The sequence below is a fragment of the Hydra vulgaris genome, chromosome 10, assembly GCF_038396675.1.
Source record: "Hydra vulgaris chromosome 10, alternate assembly HydraT2T_AEP".
Taxonomy (NCBI): domain Eukaryota; kingdom Metazoa; phylum Cnidaria; class Hydrozoa; order Anthoathecata; family Hydridae; genus Hydra; species Hydra vulgaris.
The window spans coordinates 19878171-19895533 of NC_088929.1; the positions used below are offsets into that span (position 1 = coordinate 19878171).

The 17363-nt window shown below is 28.7% G+C and overlaps 1 protein-coding gene across 1 annotated transcript; it reads right to left on the reverse strand.

Annotated features, from left to right (window-relative positions):
* Nucleotides 1-3659: 3659 nt before the first annotated feature.
* On the reverse strand, nucleotides 3660-15959 carry LOC100215768 (potassium voltage-gated channel subfamily A member 10). The gene is made up of 3 exons (XM_065807447.1): nucleotides 15804-15959; nucleotides 4124-5363; nucleotides 3660-3929 (listed from the first exon to the last, which is right to left on the reverse strand). Exons 1-3 carry the CDS (start codon nucleotides 15827-15829, stop codon nucleotides 3753-3755), a joined length of 1443 nt encoding a protein of 480 aa, XP_065663519.1. The 5' UTR covers nucleotides 15830-15959; the 3' UTR covers nucleotides 3660-3752.
* Nucleotides 15960-17363: the final 1404 nt, after the last annotated feature.

Sequence of the window (17363 nt, forward strand, 5' to 3'; positions counted from 1 at the left end):
TTCCATCGGCAAATCTCTGTTTATATTCGCTATGACCGGAACTGCCATCAAACCCCCACTTAAAAATTAAAATAAAATTTGATAAAATATTTACATTCAAGGAGTCTTTTACATTTTGTTGAGTTTTTATAATTCTTAAACCAGTGTGATTTAATAAAGATTGCAGTTTTACTTTGGCGCTTATTTCAGTTACCGTTATATCTTCAGGGTAACTGAAATAAGGGTAATTTTCTTGGCTTCTTTAAGTTTTTCGTAAGATGGTAAAAAAGAAGAGCTATTCGCAATTGCAGCACTTCTTATAATGCAATATTGATGTTTAGAAAGCTTTGCTTCCATTAGTATAGAAAGAGCTGTTTCAGCACATAGTTCAAATGTTTGTGAAATTTGGGACAATTTAAGGCTCTCTATATAGTTTGCGACTCGGTGTTGAATTGTGGAAGGTAAATCTTTAACTGTAACTCCGGCATTGCATGCTCCTGAAGCCCGAAGACTCATCTGAGAAGCAAATGCTAACTCGGATGAACTAAATATCGAACGCATTTCCTCTGTTTTTCGCCGTTTCGTTCGTTCACTAGCTTCATCAAAATTCAAAGGTGGTCGACCCATTGCACTATGGCTTTTTCTCTCTTTTATTCGTGCTTGAACAATCTGAAATTATTTAAATGTTTAGTAAATATAAAAAAGTTTAAAACTTTAATAGAGATAAGCATTAAATAACTTACACAAATATTTGTTGAGGCTTTTAACCAAGTGTCATGTGTCTTCAAAAATATTTTTTTTGTTCGGTTACTACTTTTCCATTTTATTTTTAATTTTGTTAATACATTTTTTAGTTTCTTTTTATCATCTGTTGAAAATTGGAAACAAATTTTTCTTCTTAGACACAACTGTGATTGCAAAATATTAAGCTGGTCATCTAGATCTGAAGATAACTCGTTTTTTAAAATTTCAAAAATTTCAATTCGAGGAATTTGCAAATGATCTTTTTGTGAACCTTAGATATTAATTGAAAATATAATAATTGAAAAAATCATAAAAAAATTATAACTTTACTAAACTAATTAAAAATAAAGTAAAAAGTAATCGATAATATATTATATTATATAAATTCGATATATAAGAGAAAGGTAAAATATACTGTTAATCATATGATTGTATATAGATATAATTATTATGTTTTTTGAGAAACTGATTTTGTAAAATTCAATAAAACTATACAAAAATCGTCGTAGCTGAGGTAAAAAAGACGTCGTAACCGAGGTGGTTTGTCTCTCCCCCCCCCCCCCCTACACTCTAACTTTGTCAAAATCTCATTCATGTGTGCAACTAACTTTTTTGTCGTTTTATTGCACTTAACAAAATCAGTTTCTCAAGAAGCATAATAACTATATCTATATACAATTTGACTGATTTTGTAAAGAAAACAAAACACCGCCATTTTGTTTACTAAAAAACACGACTAGCACTGCACAATATAAGTTAATGAAGTAATAGGCAAAAATAGGTGCCTTTTCTTTTAATCAATCTTTAGAATACACTTTTATGAACAACATCCAATGCGTAGATTTAGGTAACTTTAAAATTTATACAATTTTTTCGTATACAATAAAATGCAACAGGGCTTTGTTTATGTAGTTTCAAAATAATAAAATCACAATAGTGATTTTTTTTTTTTTTGACTTTTGGCCAGCTTTTTTGAAAATTAGCCCACTGTGCGACGTATAAAATTTGAAGTAAACAAATGCAGTAACTAAAGATTGAAAATTGTTAAAAATGCAGTAACTAAAGATTGAAATTGTTAAAAATTACAATTTATACAAAATTACCTATTTCAAAAATTTACCTATAACCTGAAAAAAAAACAATAGCTTTGACTGGCGACGTTGTTTTAATGCCATGAATAAGATAGAGGGCCCATGAATAAGATAAAGGGGCTAGTTTAGCAATTTTTACTAAATCTAACAGATCTCAAGAACGGGACATTTACGTGACGTAAATTACATAACGGATTTACATAAAGGATCATTTATCAGATTTACGTAATTTTTTTACTAATGGAAAGATAATTTAACCTGCTAAAAATTGGTTAAAAGTATATATATATATATATATATATATTGATTTGTTTAAGAAAATATTGCTTAAAGTTTACTTGGCTGCTCAACCTGCTCCAACGACGTAAGTTGAGCAAACGTGAATGGCAATTTGAGCAATCAACTAACATTTAAGTGGTAAGTTGAACGAATGTGTATGGCAATTTGAGCAATCAACTAATAAATATATATGGATGGTGTGGAACTTGGATAAATCGTCAATAAAATTATCATTAACAATAAGTGTTTCTATAATTTATAATTTTTTTATTTTATTCACTTTAATGACGTAAGTAATAGAAGAGAAAAAGTCGAAAATTGAACTTTTTCTCTTCTATTACTTACATCTTGAACTTTGAAGCCCGATTTGAAAATTTCAAAACTCTATCGTATCAAAGTTGTTTATTTTGTGTTCTATAGTTTTATTTATTCTTAAAGTTGCTCAACTTGCCCCTACTAGACAAGGTGACACATTAGTAAGGTTTTAAAGAGAACAGAAAGACTTAGGAAACGACTAATTATAATCGTCCAATAAATTAATAAAATACCAACACTTAAGTGATGACAGATGAATAAATTTATAAGTATCTTAGAGAAAAGAACAACTTTTTTTTTACTTGCGATGCGCAGTTTTCGAGATATTTTAATTGCCCAACTTGTCCCTATACTCAACTAGCCCCGCCCTACTCTATATAAGTATTTGTTCAAATTTTAGAAAAGTCTATATAAATTTTGGTTATAAAGTTGAATACAAATCTAACAGATTGCAGATTAGAATTGTTAGAATTGATTTCAAATGTAATAATTGCAGACAATATTAAAGCAGTTTGTACTAAATCAAACCTCCAAAATTTAAGCAAAATTATTTAAATATAAACTTCGCGCAATGATAGAAAACTAAACGTTGACAAAACAGAACATCTAAACCAAGTTGCAATTTATGCTAAAAACTTCAGCAACTGATTCAAATAAGTTTGAAAAAAAATTAGAGAGTGGTGTCAGAGATTTAAAACCAATAAACAAGAAAAATATTTATTAAATCTTTACCATAAACATAAAGTTAAATGGAGTCAACCAATAAATTAAAATTGTAGTTTTTTTTTTAATTCGTGTGCATGCTCGAATCTATAAACAAGTAGGATTTATGCTGACGCAAATTAAATATTCTTTGTAGGAACTATAACAAGTCTCGGAAGCAATATATTATATGATTATTTTTTTAAATGAATAAAGTTACTATTTTAATATATACAGTTATTTACAGTGTTCAAAATTATTTACAATTTAAAATAAATTAAAAAGTATCGATTTATTATTGCAAAAAAAAAATTATATATATATATATATATATATATATATATATATATATATATATATATATATATATATATATACATATATATATATATATATATATATATATATATATATATATATATATATATATATATATATATATATATATATATATATATATATATATATATATATATATATATATATATATATATATATATATATATATATATATATATATATGATAATGAAAATGAAAATAAAACTGGTTACAGATGATAAAACATAAGCATGATTAAATATACTAAGTATTCTTTCGATTACCAACGTTCTTTGTTGGATTTAGTTTTTCGCGATTAGCAATTAACTCTTTGTAATTAAGGAAATGTTGTTTTGTTTCCCGTTGGAATTTTTTTCTTTTTCAGATAAAAGTACCGAGGTAGTTTTCAATATTCGTAAAGTGTCTTTCATGGGTGACATCTTTTTAGTTAAGCTCTCGCGTTTTGAAATTTCTTCCTCTCTCGCACGTCTGTCATGTTCCTGTGGTATTTAAATAGCGTTTAAAGAAAATATCCTGGGATGAATATTTAAATCAATACTTCAAAACGAAAAATAACAGAATAAACTTAAAACTTCGAAATTCCTAACTTTATAACTTTAAAATTGAACAAATTTTAACTTTAAATAAACATTAACTTTTAATAAATTTTAACTTTTAATAAATTTTAACTTACTTCTTTGTAAAAGTGCTCAAAATTGCTGACAATCACAGGAACTGGGATAGCAATAACTAATACTCCAGATATGGCGCAAAATGTACCAATTATTTTCCCAATAAGAGTTGTTGGCACAACATCTCCGTAACCTACAGTTGTCATGGTAACAATAGCCCACCAAAGAGAGTGAGGAATGCTTTTAAAATTTGAGTTTTCTCTTGTAGATTCTGCAAAATACACTGCACTTGCAAACAAGATTGCCCCAATTGCAAGAAACATAACAAGCATAACGAGCTCTTCAATACTTGCTTTGATTGTGCTTGCTAGCACGTGAAGACCACGCGCGTGTCGAGAAAGTTTAAAAATTCTAACAATGCGCAAGATTCGAATGACCTTGAGAAATATTATGTAATTTGATGCTTTAGAATCAAAAGCAAATCCCAAATAATAGGGCATTATAGATACCAAATCTATTATGTTCAAAATAGATCGGGCAAAAAAAAAACGGTCGGGTGCTACAATAAAACGGATAAGATATTCAAGTGTAAACCAGAAGTTGCAAATAGAATTAAGAACCAGCCATGTTGTTTTCATATGCTCCCCTTCTTTATGGTCAGGATCTAAAGAAGGAATTGTTTCAATACAAAACACTACAATGGATAGTAGTATTATCGAAATAGAAAGAATGGTTAAAAATTGAGCAATTCTTGAAGATTTTGGGTACTCAAACATTATCCAAATTGTCCTGAATAACGGATTGGATGGAAAATTTAATTCCCCTGGGCAATTTACTGCATTACAATCGTTTTCGAATTGTAACGCCATTTCTCCTAGCTCAAAAAACATGACTTCCTGAGTAAATATTTTTTCTGAAACCGCTTCTGGTTTCTCTAGTAATCCGCTCGATTGGTAATAATTTAAAATCCCATTGAAAGCTTTTCGATGACGATCAAAGAAGTACTCACGTGTTATTGGATTATAATAATGCTTCCTTTTTTCAGGATTACCAAGCAACGTGTTTGGAAAACGCTCTATTGTTGTTAAATATGTCTCATATTTTTTTCCTGAAATATTTATTACAATCACGTTCTCCTCTGGCATAATACTAAATTTTGATGGTGGTTCTGTATTTTTTACAGAAGTATTGCAAGCGGAACAGTTAGATATAGTTACATTTGGCTTAGTATTGAATAATGGTAAACTTTGATTCACTGTATGTAACTTACTTTCGTTTTGAAAATATCGATGATAAACACACCTAAAAGTAAAAACATTTTTAAATGTTGATAATAAATAAATTTAACAATAAGAATTTTTAGACTAAATACATGTATTAATAAAAGTTTTGATACCAAAGGTACCTAACAGTAATAGAAGTTATAAATATATCATGAAACATAAAATGGTACATTTAAAAAAATCTAAAAATTTGTTAAAATTCTTTTTCCTTTTTCTTGTCGTTTTTTAAAACAGTTTTTTAAAACTAACAGTATGCGTTTGAGCCTACAACTTTAAATTAAAAATTACAATTATAGTAGAGATTGCAGCCATCTATGTGCTTTTATGTGCTTTTATGTGCACTTATTAACTGGCACTGTTTCGTTTTTTATTGTCAAAGTCTGTAAATTATACAAATTTTAAAAATCAAAAATTAAAAACAAGTTTTAAAATTAGAGATTTTAAAATTAGACAATTTTATAGAAAACCTAAAATCAAGTTAGCCTTGATTTATTTATTGCTTTTATAAGTTTTTTTTATTTTGTTTTTCTGCTATGTTTAGAATCCAATTAATATTACTCTATTAATAGGTTATTTATTATATTATTCTCATCTTTTTCTATCCTATGCTATTTTATACTATTATTTTTGCATGGTTCTATAATGTTCAGATTTTTAGCATTATCAAGCTTTTTGATGTTTTAAAGATCTTAAGGAACATAGTAAAATTAAACAAAGAAAGTTGTAAAAAATTTTGTTTTCATATAAATGGTAATTTAAACTAGCCAGTTAATTGAGTATGCAATATTAATAATTACGAATATTACTAAAAAAGTTTAAATTTATTATGCTTAGTCGGAGGGAGGAGCGGGTAGAGGAATAGAAATTTTATTCTAATAAGTTTTCAAAAGAATATCATGCTAGTTTGTTTAATCAGTACGTTAAGTCATTGGCAGAGTAGAGTAGGTTAAATCATTGATCGCATTTAGGGTTTGAAAACCTAAATGCAAACAAACAAATAATATATACAAAAAAATTGATTATCTCTACTAGATTTCAGTATCTTTAGTAAAAAGCAAAAAAACTTAAGTAAGCCAAGTAATATAATTGCATTTTTGCTCGCATTGTGGACAAATGTATGTTTCTTTGGAAGAAGACAACACAACAATTACAGAGCCTCATGCCTGCAATTCTGTCTTCTTTACGGATGAAGCAATACCATGACTGCGATTGTTTGGTAGCTTTCTTATGCCTTTTTGCCAAAAATCCGGATGTTGTAAGTGTTTTGTTCCATACTTGAGTAAATATTAGCCCAAACCTTTGTTTAGTTAGGGCCTTCTCTTTGTTCTGGAACCAAAATTTATAAAGCTCCTGCTCCTAGTAATGTTCAAAAGCTTTAAAGACAGCCGTATCCATGGGCTGCAGCTCGTGAATGATGTTACTTGGAAGGCAAAACATAATGATTTCGTGTTTATCAGCAATATTTCAGCAGTCTACAATATTTTGATACAAGTGGCTGGATACGCCATCGATGATCGGTAAATCGGTATGATCGGTACCCGGAGTATCAAATTTTGCGAAACGCTGTACCCATTTCACAAGCGTTTTTAAGTTTATCTGACTTTTGGAATTATTGCTACCAAACGCCCGGGGGTTAATTACCTTGCCATTCTGGTTTCACTCTCTTACCTTTAAAGGTGATCATGTGTGGTATGCTGTAATTTAAAATATTTCCTCAGGAAACAATAGTTGAGGAAACATTTTCAGCATGTTTAGAAGCTAATATATGGACTCTTCTTATACGATTTTGTTACAATACTTGTAGATTTTTGTAAGCCAATAATTGACAGACTTTTTCATCAATAATGTAAATTTAATTCAATTTACTTTGCAGAGCCAACTTCTCTATTATTTGTTTTAGTTTTTCAAAATAATCTTTTCCATACATTTGTTGAGCTTCTGTTAAATCTTCTATGCTCTAGCAAGATTTAACTTTTGACTGTTTCTCAAAGAAATATCTGCATGACGTTCCATAAATCTTATTAACCAATCACGGCCAACTTTACCTTTATCTTTAGTTAATATAGGTGTAAAATTTTGTTGAGTTGGTAATAACGATATACAGATGATCTTAACAGTTTTGGTGTGATAGGATAACCAACACTTGCCAATAATTTAATACGCGTCACTATTCATTTTCGTGCTCTGCAGTAAGGAGTGGTTAGCGACCAAGTTGAGCCTTCAGTATTTGTTGTGTTTCTAAGTACCTTTAAATGGTTCTCTTTAGAACATTGAACTCTTTAGCAGCGGTATTCACCTTCTTTCCATTTGCAATTGGCATTTAAAGCTGGTAACAGGTTCTCTTGACTCCAGTTCCCTCTTAATCCTTCCAATATAACAAACCATAATCTAAAAAAACAGCATTAAGCCCAATTTATTAGATATTCCTAACAAAAAAATATCATACAATCTTCCTTACTACTTCCATACTAAAGATATTGTCAAACCAGCGACCATATTAACGAGTCTTTACAAATTCATTAACACTGCGCAATCTATGAAAAAAAACACGCTGTACCTTTTGAATTTTAAGAAAGTGGCCAAATTAACCAGATGACCATATTGTCATAAATTATAACTATAAGCTTGCAGACAATAAGTCCAGACTTTTATACAGCTATTTTTTTGACGTGGATGTTGGCAGATCATTGTTAGCAATGATCTGCACGTCAAAAATATTACAATGTAGTAAATAGAACAAAAAGAAACTTTTTTGATAACTAAAGTCAGGGTTTTGACTCAGGTAAGAGCAATTCTAAGTTGGGAGGAATATTCACGGCAAACGATATACAAATGGAGGTAAAAAACTCAGGTAAAAGCTATTCTAACAAACTCCAAAAGTATGGTGGAAAAACTTACGGCCTGGTATACTTTTCAATTAAAAAACTGAGCTAAATTACTGCTTAATTATATTTACAATTTTTTGATTTCTAACTGCAAAGAAATAGCAAGTACTGCCCACTAAATATATGCGGACTAAAATTGCGGAACTAGTTAGTTGCCAATAGTGAAACCTAAGGTTTAGAAACGGAATAAAAGTATATTTTTTTACTTGGTAGTACATATACTATAATAATTAACCCGAATTAATTTAAGTTAATATTATGACAAAATTCTGGAGTCCGTAACATGAATTTTTAAATAGAGTGAAAAAGTTACTGTACGTTGAACTTGTAGCAATAACACATTTAGTTGCCTGAATCATTTGTCTCTGACTAAAAGTTTGTATGAAACAGACACTTTTTGTTGACTAAAAATTTTTTTTTTTTTTTGCAAATTTTAATTTATAAATTTAATAAAGTCTTGCATCCGAGTATTATATCTATCTATCTATATATAAATATATATATATATATATATATATATATATATATATATATATATATATATATATATATATATATATATATATATATATATATATATATATATATATATATATATATATAATATATATATATATATATATATTGTTGATATATATTGTTGACTAAAAATTTTTTTTTTTTTTTGCAAATTTTAATTTATAAATTTAATAAAGTCTTGCATCCGAGTATTATATCTATCTATCTATATATAAATATATATATATATATATATATATATATATATATATATATATAATATATATATATATATATATATATATATATATATATATATATATATTTATTAAGAAAATCCATAGCTCTTATATTAACAACACCATTATCGACGTATCGCGTTCAGAAAAACTACAAAATTATCAATATTTTAAAATTCCTTATATTGGAAAAATATCTGATTTAACTAAACAAAGACTAAACGCGATCATTAAAAGATATTGTTAATCAGTCACCGTAAGATTGGTTTTTACTTCCTTTAAAATTTCAAAATTCTTTTCCGCAAAAGATCCCTTTCCTACAGACATAAATTAATTCGGTGTCTATAAATTTGAATGAGCAGTCTGTAAATCTTGTTATATCGGCAATATAACAAGAGATATCTTTAAATGGCGCGAATAATCAAGCACCAAAAAAAGGGATAAAAACTCAATAAGAACACATTTATAAACATATTCATTCAAATAAAAGCTGTTTTAATAGTTTTAATCATGCTAATTTTTCAATTTTGGTTTCGTTCTCCAACAAATTTATATTAAAACTCAAAGAAAGCACTATTAATAAACAAATGAACCATGTAAAAATGACAATTTCAATCTAGTTCCTTTTAACATTACCGGTTCTTTTATCTTTTTATAACATTTGTTCCATTATTTAATTGTAATTTTATTCTATTTTTTATTAGAAGGTCTCTATTAATTTAACTTTATTTTACTAATTTGATTTAAGCATTTTAATATATTTTAACTGATGATGGCAATGATATAGTCGAAACATGTATTTATAAAATAAATGATTTTAACAAAAATTTTAAAAATTGTCTCATTTATAAGAATTTTTACTCATTTTGTGCTGAAGAGAAACTTTGGAAATATATGTATATATATATATATATATATATATATATATATATATATATATATATATATATATATATATATATATATATATATATATATATATATATACAGTATCGGACAAAACGACTGCAACCAAATAATGCTAATTTAGTTTCTTTATATAAAAGTGCTGCATTATTTCAATTTAGAGAAATAACTATGTAACTGTTTAGAGACAAAGTTCTTCAAGTTTTATTCATCACAAAGTTCATTATTTGTACACGAAAATTAATTAATTAATCAAAAGTATTAAAAAAAGTTGATTTCCTTCTGGACAAAACAAGTGCAACTCGACAAAATGTTGACCAAGCTGTATTTCGCTATCAATATTTCGTGGCGAATCCTTTGTTTTCGATCACAGCCTTGCATCTTCGAGGCATAGATTCGATCAGGTGATCAATGAAACTTTGTGGAATCGCTTCCCAGGCCTTTTGGATTTGTTCAAACAGTTGATCCTTATTACGAACACCTTCACGATTAATTCTGCGGTTGACGATCTCCCACAGGTTCTCGATAGGGTTGAGATCCGGAGATTGAGGCGGCCAATCCATCACCGATAGGTGGTTGTCTTGAAACTACTGCTTGACTACTTTTGCAGTGTGTTTCGGAGTGTTGTCTTGCTGAAAAACCCATTTTATTGGCATATTCCATTCAGCATAAGGTAACATAACATTTTTCAGGATATTTTTATGCATGAAACGGTCCATTATTCCATCGTTTCGATGTATTGGACCTAGACCGTTAGCAGAAAAACACCCCCAGACCATTACATTGCCTCCACCATGCTTCACGGTCTTATGGCAGTAACGTAAATCGAGGCGTTTTCCGGCCGGTCGACGCACACGGCAAATGCCATCGCTCCCAATGATGTTGAACTTCGATTCATCACTAAACAAGACAGTTCGCTATTTCTGCACATTCCAGTCAATATGAGATGTAGCAAACAGGAGTCTTTTCTTCTGGTTTTTTAGTGAAATCAGCGGTTTCTTTGCAGGGCGTCGAGAAAACAATCCAGCTTCAACAGCACGTCGTCTGATTGTTCGGTCCGCTACAGGCAGCTCTAATTGCTTTTGTATCTCGACTGATGATATCCAGGGATCCTTCTTGACGGATCTGACGATCATAGAATCCTCTCTAGAAGTGGTGGAAAGCCATTTTTGCACTTGAAGTCATAAAAATAATAAAAAATAAATAATCACGCTTCTCAAGGCTTACCGTGTTACATTTACCTTGTGATGATACAATAATGCTCTGTGGAACACAACGGCTTAGTTGGATGTAGACTGTATTGATGGGGGCGACTGAATAAGTGAGAATTTCATAACTGCGAATCTGCATAAGTGCGACTGGCATAAGTGCGAACTGGCATAAGTGCGAATTGGCACAAGCACGAACTGGCATAAGTGCGAATCACTTGCAAAAACTGGCATAAGTGCGAACTAGCACTAGCGCGAACTGGCATAAGTGCGCCAAAAGAATTTGCAAACATTGGCATAAGTGCGAACTGGCATAAGTGCGAACTGGCATAAGTGCGAACTGGCATAAGTGCAAACTGGCATAAGTGCGAAACAATTGCAAAAACTGGCATAAGTGCGAACTGGCACAAGCGCGAACTGGCATAAGTGCGCCAAAAGAATTTGCAAACATTAGCATAAGTGCGAACTTGCATAAGTGCGAACTGGCATAAGTGCGAACTGGCATAAGTGCGAAACAATTGCAAAAACTGGCATAAGTGCGAACTGGCACAAGCGCGAATTAGCATAAGTGCGCCGAAAGAATTTACAAACATTGGCATAAGTGCAAATTGGCATAAGTAGCGAACTGGCAAGTTCGCACTTATGCCAATTTGCACTTATGCCAACGCTTGCAAATTCTTTCGGCGCACTTATGCCAGTTCGCGCTTGTGCCAGTTCGCACTTATGCCAGTTTTTGCAATTGATTCGCACATACGCCAGTTCGCACTTATGCCAATGTTTGCAAATTCTTTCGGCGCACTTATGCCAGTTCGCGCTTGTGCCAGTTCGCACTTATGCCAGTCTTTGCAACTGCTTCGCACTTATGCCAGTTCGCATTTATGAAATTCGCACTTATTCAGCCTCCTCTATTGATGTAATGAAACACTTGTTGTATTTCACTTCTTGTATTGATGTTCTTCGATAAAACACTTTGATAAAACTCACTTCGATAAACTGTCTTAATAATACTGACTGATTGACTTCCATATACTGACTGAATTACATGTCGATTTATATGTCTCTTATATAGTAAAATGAACCTGTGTGAACCTGTTCTGGAAGATTCTAGATGCTTCTTTTCGATGCTTCTGGAAGCTTCTGGATGCGTCTGGATCCTTCTCAATGTTTTTGGATATTTCTGGATGCTACTGGATGCTTCCAGATGCTTCTTCTGGAAACTTCTGAAAGCTTCTGGAAACTTCTGGATACTTCCTTTAATTATTAAAAAACTTCCGTGACGTTGACACGGACCAGACTTAAGAAAATGAAACAATCCAAAAAAGTTGCACTTGTTTTGGATTGTTTCATTTGGATTGTTTTGTCACCTGTCAGCTGATTGCTCATGTCATGGCATGCTATAATTCCAGACTCCTGAACTGTTTGCTGTGGTTGTATAGTTCGTTTCGTTTTTAAGACATGTAAAATTAGGAACACTTTTTAGCATTGTTCGATGTTGGTTGCAAATGTTTTGTCCAATACTGTATATATATATATATATATATATATATATATATATATATATATATATATATATATATATATATATATATATATATATATATATATATATATATATATATATATATATATATATATATATACATATACATATATATATATATATATATATATATATATATATATATATATATATATATATATATATATATATATATATATATATATATATATATATATATATTGCAAAACAATGTAAACAAAACTTTACAACACAAAAAAAAAACTTCAACATTTTTTAGAATATTAGTCTTTCACTGTCTTAATCTAATTTTATAATAGTGATGTAACTACGTTGTATGTAACTATGTAACTATGAAAATACGTTATCAATTGATATCCCATCAGCCGAGTTTTTTTTTTACACCACACAAACTTATTAAAAATTTTTTTACCAAATGTCTATAGGAGGCAACTGGCCCCATTGCCCTTCCTCCCCCCCCCCCCCCCTACGATATGGATCCACCCTGTCGAAGTAGCTAAAAATGAATGATTTTTTTGTGTACCGGACAGATTTGAAAAGTAACTATATGCTTTTTTTTTTTTGTGCTATGAAAGAGCAAATCTTTTCTGGTACTTAATACCTTAGAAGTATCAAAACTTAACGACCTTTTACTTCGTAAATAAAGCCCAGTTATACAGAATTACGAAAAACGACAAAAGTGGTTTATAATGAAAAATGCGATAAATGCTTCAAACATCAACACTCAAATGATAGATTATTACAAGTAGAAGTTTTATACGTTGATATATGAGTATTAAAGAAAATTTGTAAATTATATATTTAGAGTGAATGCTCGATTACTCCGTACATTAACATTCTCGTTAAATACTCTTTGCGATGCTCCGTGACGAGACCGTTAAATCTTTCCGAAGAACCTTACTGGAATTAAAAAAATGTTTGACACTGCTTAGTAGTGGTCACACGCGAGCTTATAGTAAATTATTACTAAACTTTTTTGTTACTTTATTGTGGTGCTTCTGTATAAAAACAAATTCTTAATAAGAATATTAGAGTATATTTATTATTAATTTATTGTTGTGTTATTACATTATTGTTATTATACTATATTTGTTTTGTGTATACCAAAATTAATAATAAACAATACAACAATTCTAAAACATAAAAACGATAAAGTTTAACATAACTATAATAAAACATAAAACAATTATTATGAAATATAAAAATGTTATGATAAAATATATAATAATCGTAATAAAATATGAAACAAAAAATAACTATTATTAAATATGAAACAGTTATAATAAAATAATAAATGAATAACGAGTATAATAAAATAAAAAATAATTATAAAGATTTCACGTGTAAATAAAATCAAAAAATATTATGTGTTGCAGATGGAGCGCTAACCTCAACAAAAGATCTTTTATGTCTCATATGAACAAAAAACAGTTGAAATGGACTCATATTGAGAGATTCTATCCTCATTCAGTAAAAATTGAATCTCTCCATGTGATTTCAATTTTCTAAGTTTACTTAATGCTTAAAAATTTATTTTCAAAAACTTTAAAATAACTTTTGATAAAGTTTTTATAGATAAACTTACTTTAAAGGCGTACAAAGACGTACTTTACAGGACGTAGGCAAGTGTTTTAGTTTAAGAAAAGTAACTTGTAAGCGTGAAGCAAACTACAAACTTGGACATATTGGCACTATCGACGCTATGTGGAAAACAGCGTTTATGGGAGCCTGGGATAAAACAAACAAAGACTCTAAGATATTACCCCTCCCCCTTTTTTTACTAAATTTGAAGGCAGTTAAATGACAATTTTGAAGTACATTCTAAAGATTTATAAAACCTTTTCAAATAGGTTAAACGTTTAATTTTACACCCCAAAATCTAAAAATAAAGAACAGTTTTTTAGTTTTAAACCCTGACAATGCATCTACTAAACTACAATGCATCATGGTATCGTTTGGGCACTAAAAATAGATAGACTGGTATAAGAAAAAATGAGGGTTGCCAAAATATGTTGTATTTACATAGATTATATATAGATCGTATGCGATATATACTACCTTATCCTCCCCATTAAATCCAACAAAATAAAATCCCAATATTTTTTATATAAGGTTCTGTGTAACAGAACACCGCGGAAATGCATTTAACTTAAAAGTTTACTTTGCCTTTTTTATATATGTCGCATTTTAAGTTAAAACTGAATCTTCAAGAATCTTTTAAAAAATTTGAACTTCAAGAAGTTCATTTTTACTTTTCTCTACAATTTCAAAAAATTTTTAAAACAAAAAAAAATTAAGTAAATATTTTTTAATGTTCTTTCAAATGTCAATAGATAATATTTTTTTTATTTTTTATTTTTATTTTGTCAAAAGTTTATCAAACGCGGTCCCCGAAATGTCATCGAGAAGTTAGTTTTTTTATGTAATGCGAATAAAATATAATAATAATAAATCGATTGGCATTACTTAACGACGTTGCTTTCGTAACTATCATCACCCAAAATTATCAATCTGCCTTTGTTTAGTATAAATATTTTTTAGGAAAGTGCTTCCAATGGTTACGATAGCTATTTATAACTGAACAGCAAAAGTTAGATTATTGTATATTTATATATTATTAGGTATAACTGATTTAGTTTGCTTTTGCTTTTAAATATTTAATAAACTTCAACGCTTTTTTAATAATTATATCTAATTAAAAAAATGTTATCTTTTTTTCCTTAAGTAAACCAAAGAAGACCTCATCGTGTTATCTCAAAATAATGCCGTCAAAGAAATTTGCATTTAATTTCCCGCCATCCTCCTTACTATTGACTAATAAATGTGTCGTACAAGCTTTTACGAGACCATTGAATGAGTAGTCCAGCTCTCTAACCATTGTACCTCGACGTTTAAAAAAAAAGTCACTTTTTTCCTAATTTTGTTAAAACCTAACTATTTATATTATTATATTATTGTTACTATATTTTAATATTATTATTCTACTAAAAAAATATATTAAATTAAATAGTGTCGCTATAATACTAATATTTACAATATTGTAAACAACATTAATTAAGTTATGTAATATTAAGCTATACAATAATAACATAAATAACTTTTAAACAATAACGAAATTAGGGTTTAGAAAATGACGCTTTATTTTAATTCAAACCATAGAAAACAAATGAATTAATTACATACTGTTCCTCAAGAAAATTTTCATCCATTCTACAATGATGTAGCTGAACTAAATTTTAAAACCCTTTCCAAAACCATCAAACGAAATGTTAAAAAAGCATTATTTCAACACTATTACATATCTTCAATGAAACATCGATAAATCGTCTTTATTTTTCTGCTCAGAATTTATTTGATATGATTTTATTTTTGTGAGATTTCAAAAAAAACACCCCGCTAATTACAAGTAAAAATTCACTTTTATTTTATACGCAGACTTTAAAGTTTAATGAAAGCTGTTTTATAATAATTAAGAAAACGGTAAAACATTTCTTTATGATTGTTCACAGTAGGATATACACGTTAAAAATATTCCATTTATTTATTTTTTTTCCTGTAAATCGTTACCCTTACATAATAACAAACTTTCGTTTAAGAAGTGCGACCGGTCGACTGTAACCGTTCATTTGAATGTCTACTAAATACAGCCCCGTAGTGTTTATGGCAGACAGATATTTAGGCCTCGCATATATTTTATAACAATAAAACAATTTGAAATTAAAAATAACGATAAAATAAAATTCAATGAAAATCTGTTAAAAAAAAAAAGTTGCATTTTCAAAACTGTTATAGAATATCACTTTGATATATATATATATATATATATATATATATATATATATATATATATATATATATATATATATATATATATATATATATATTGTGAATTTTTTAAAGTAGAGCAAACATAGGTAGATCAAAGTAAGTCTTAAATATACTGTCCTACTTACAAAATAGACAGTAAGTGAAAAAAAAATGAAAAATGACTTAGACCGGAATTTATTTCATTAACATATACTCTCCCATGATACAATGCAAAAAGACCGTATTCGTTTTCTTTCTTACCTAAAACATGCTAACAAATTAATTAATAATTTTAGTACATAGCAAAAAAACTGTAGTGCTTAGTTATGATAATTAAATAAAATATTTAAGAAATCATTAAAATCTCAGGAAAGCTCTTTTTTGAAGTCAATTAATGATAATAAAAGTTTCTGAAATGTACCAAGCCGACTGGTTGGATAAATACGTTTTTTGTTTTCGAAGTTACGTCTATTTTATAAGTAGAGCAGTATAGCAAAGTTGCACGAAATCGGAACAATTATATAAGGAGGCTTTTTCGTAAAATTATAATTTCAAATGTAAAATAATTTTAATAATATTGATAGATACATTTAAATAGTTTATTTTATAAAACACATCCAGTGTGGTTTTTTAATTTTCCGGAAAACTAAAAACAATTCCAAATTTTAAAGAGGTTCTTGCAATTAACGTAAATTTCCAGACAAAATAAATGCGTTTTAAATTTCTAAAAAAAATAAAAATAAAAAAATATATACGTGTCTCCGCATAAGACTAAAGGTCATTCATAATAACTTCTAAAGGCCTAAATTTGTATTAAATAATAACATTTAAAAAAAAAAAATTCACTCGACGGGTTTCTGAAATAAACGATAGTTTTATGTTTAAATAAGTTATAAAATGAAATTAAATCGGGTACTATCGTTTACGCACGAAACC

Excerpts from the sequence above, each read along its gene's own strand:
- LOC100215768 (XM_065807447.1), bottom strand. The coding sequence starts at position 15,829 with ATGGATGAAAATTTTCTTGAGGAACA. Across the intron at positions 5,364-15,803 it reads GAAAATTTTCTTGAGGAACA|GTGTGTTTATCATCGATATT; the intron begins GTATGTAATTAA and ends TTTTACTTTTAG. Across the intron at positions 3,930-4,123 it reads TTGAGCACTTTTACAAAGAA|GAACATGACAGACGTGCGAG; the intron begins GTAAGTTAAAAT and ends TAAATACCACAG.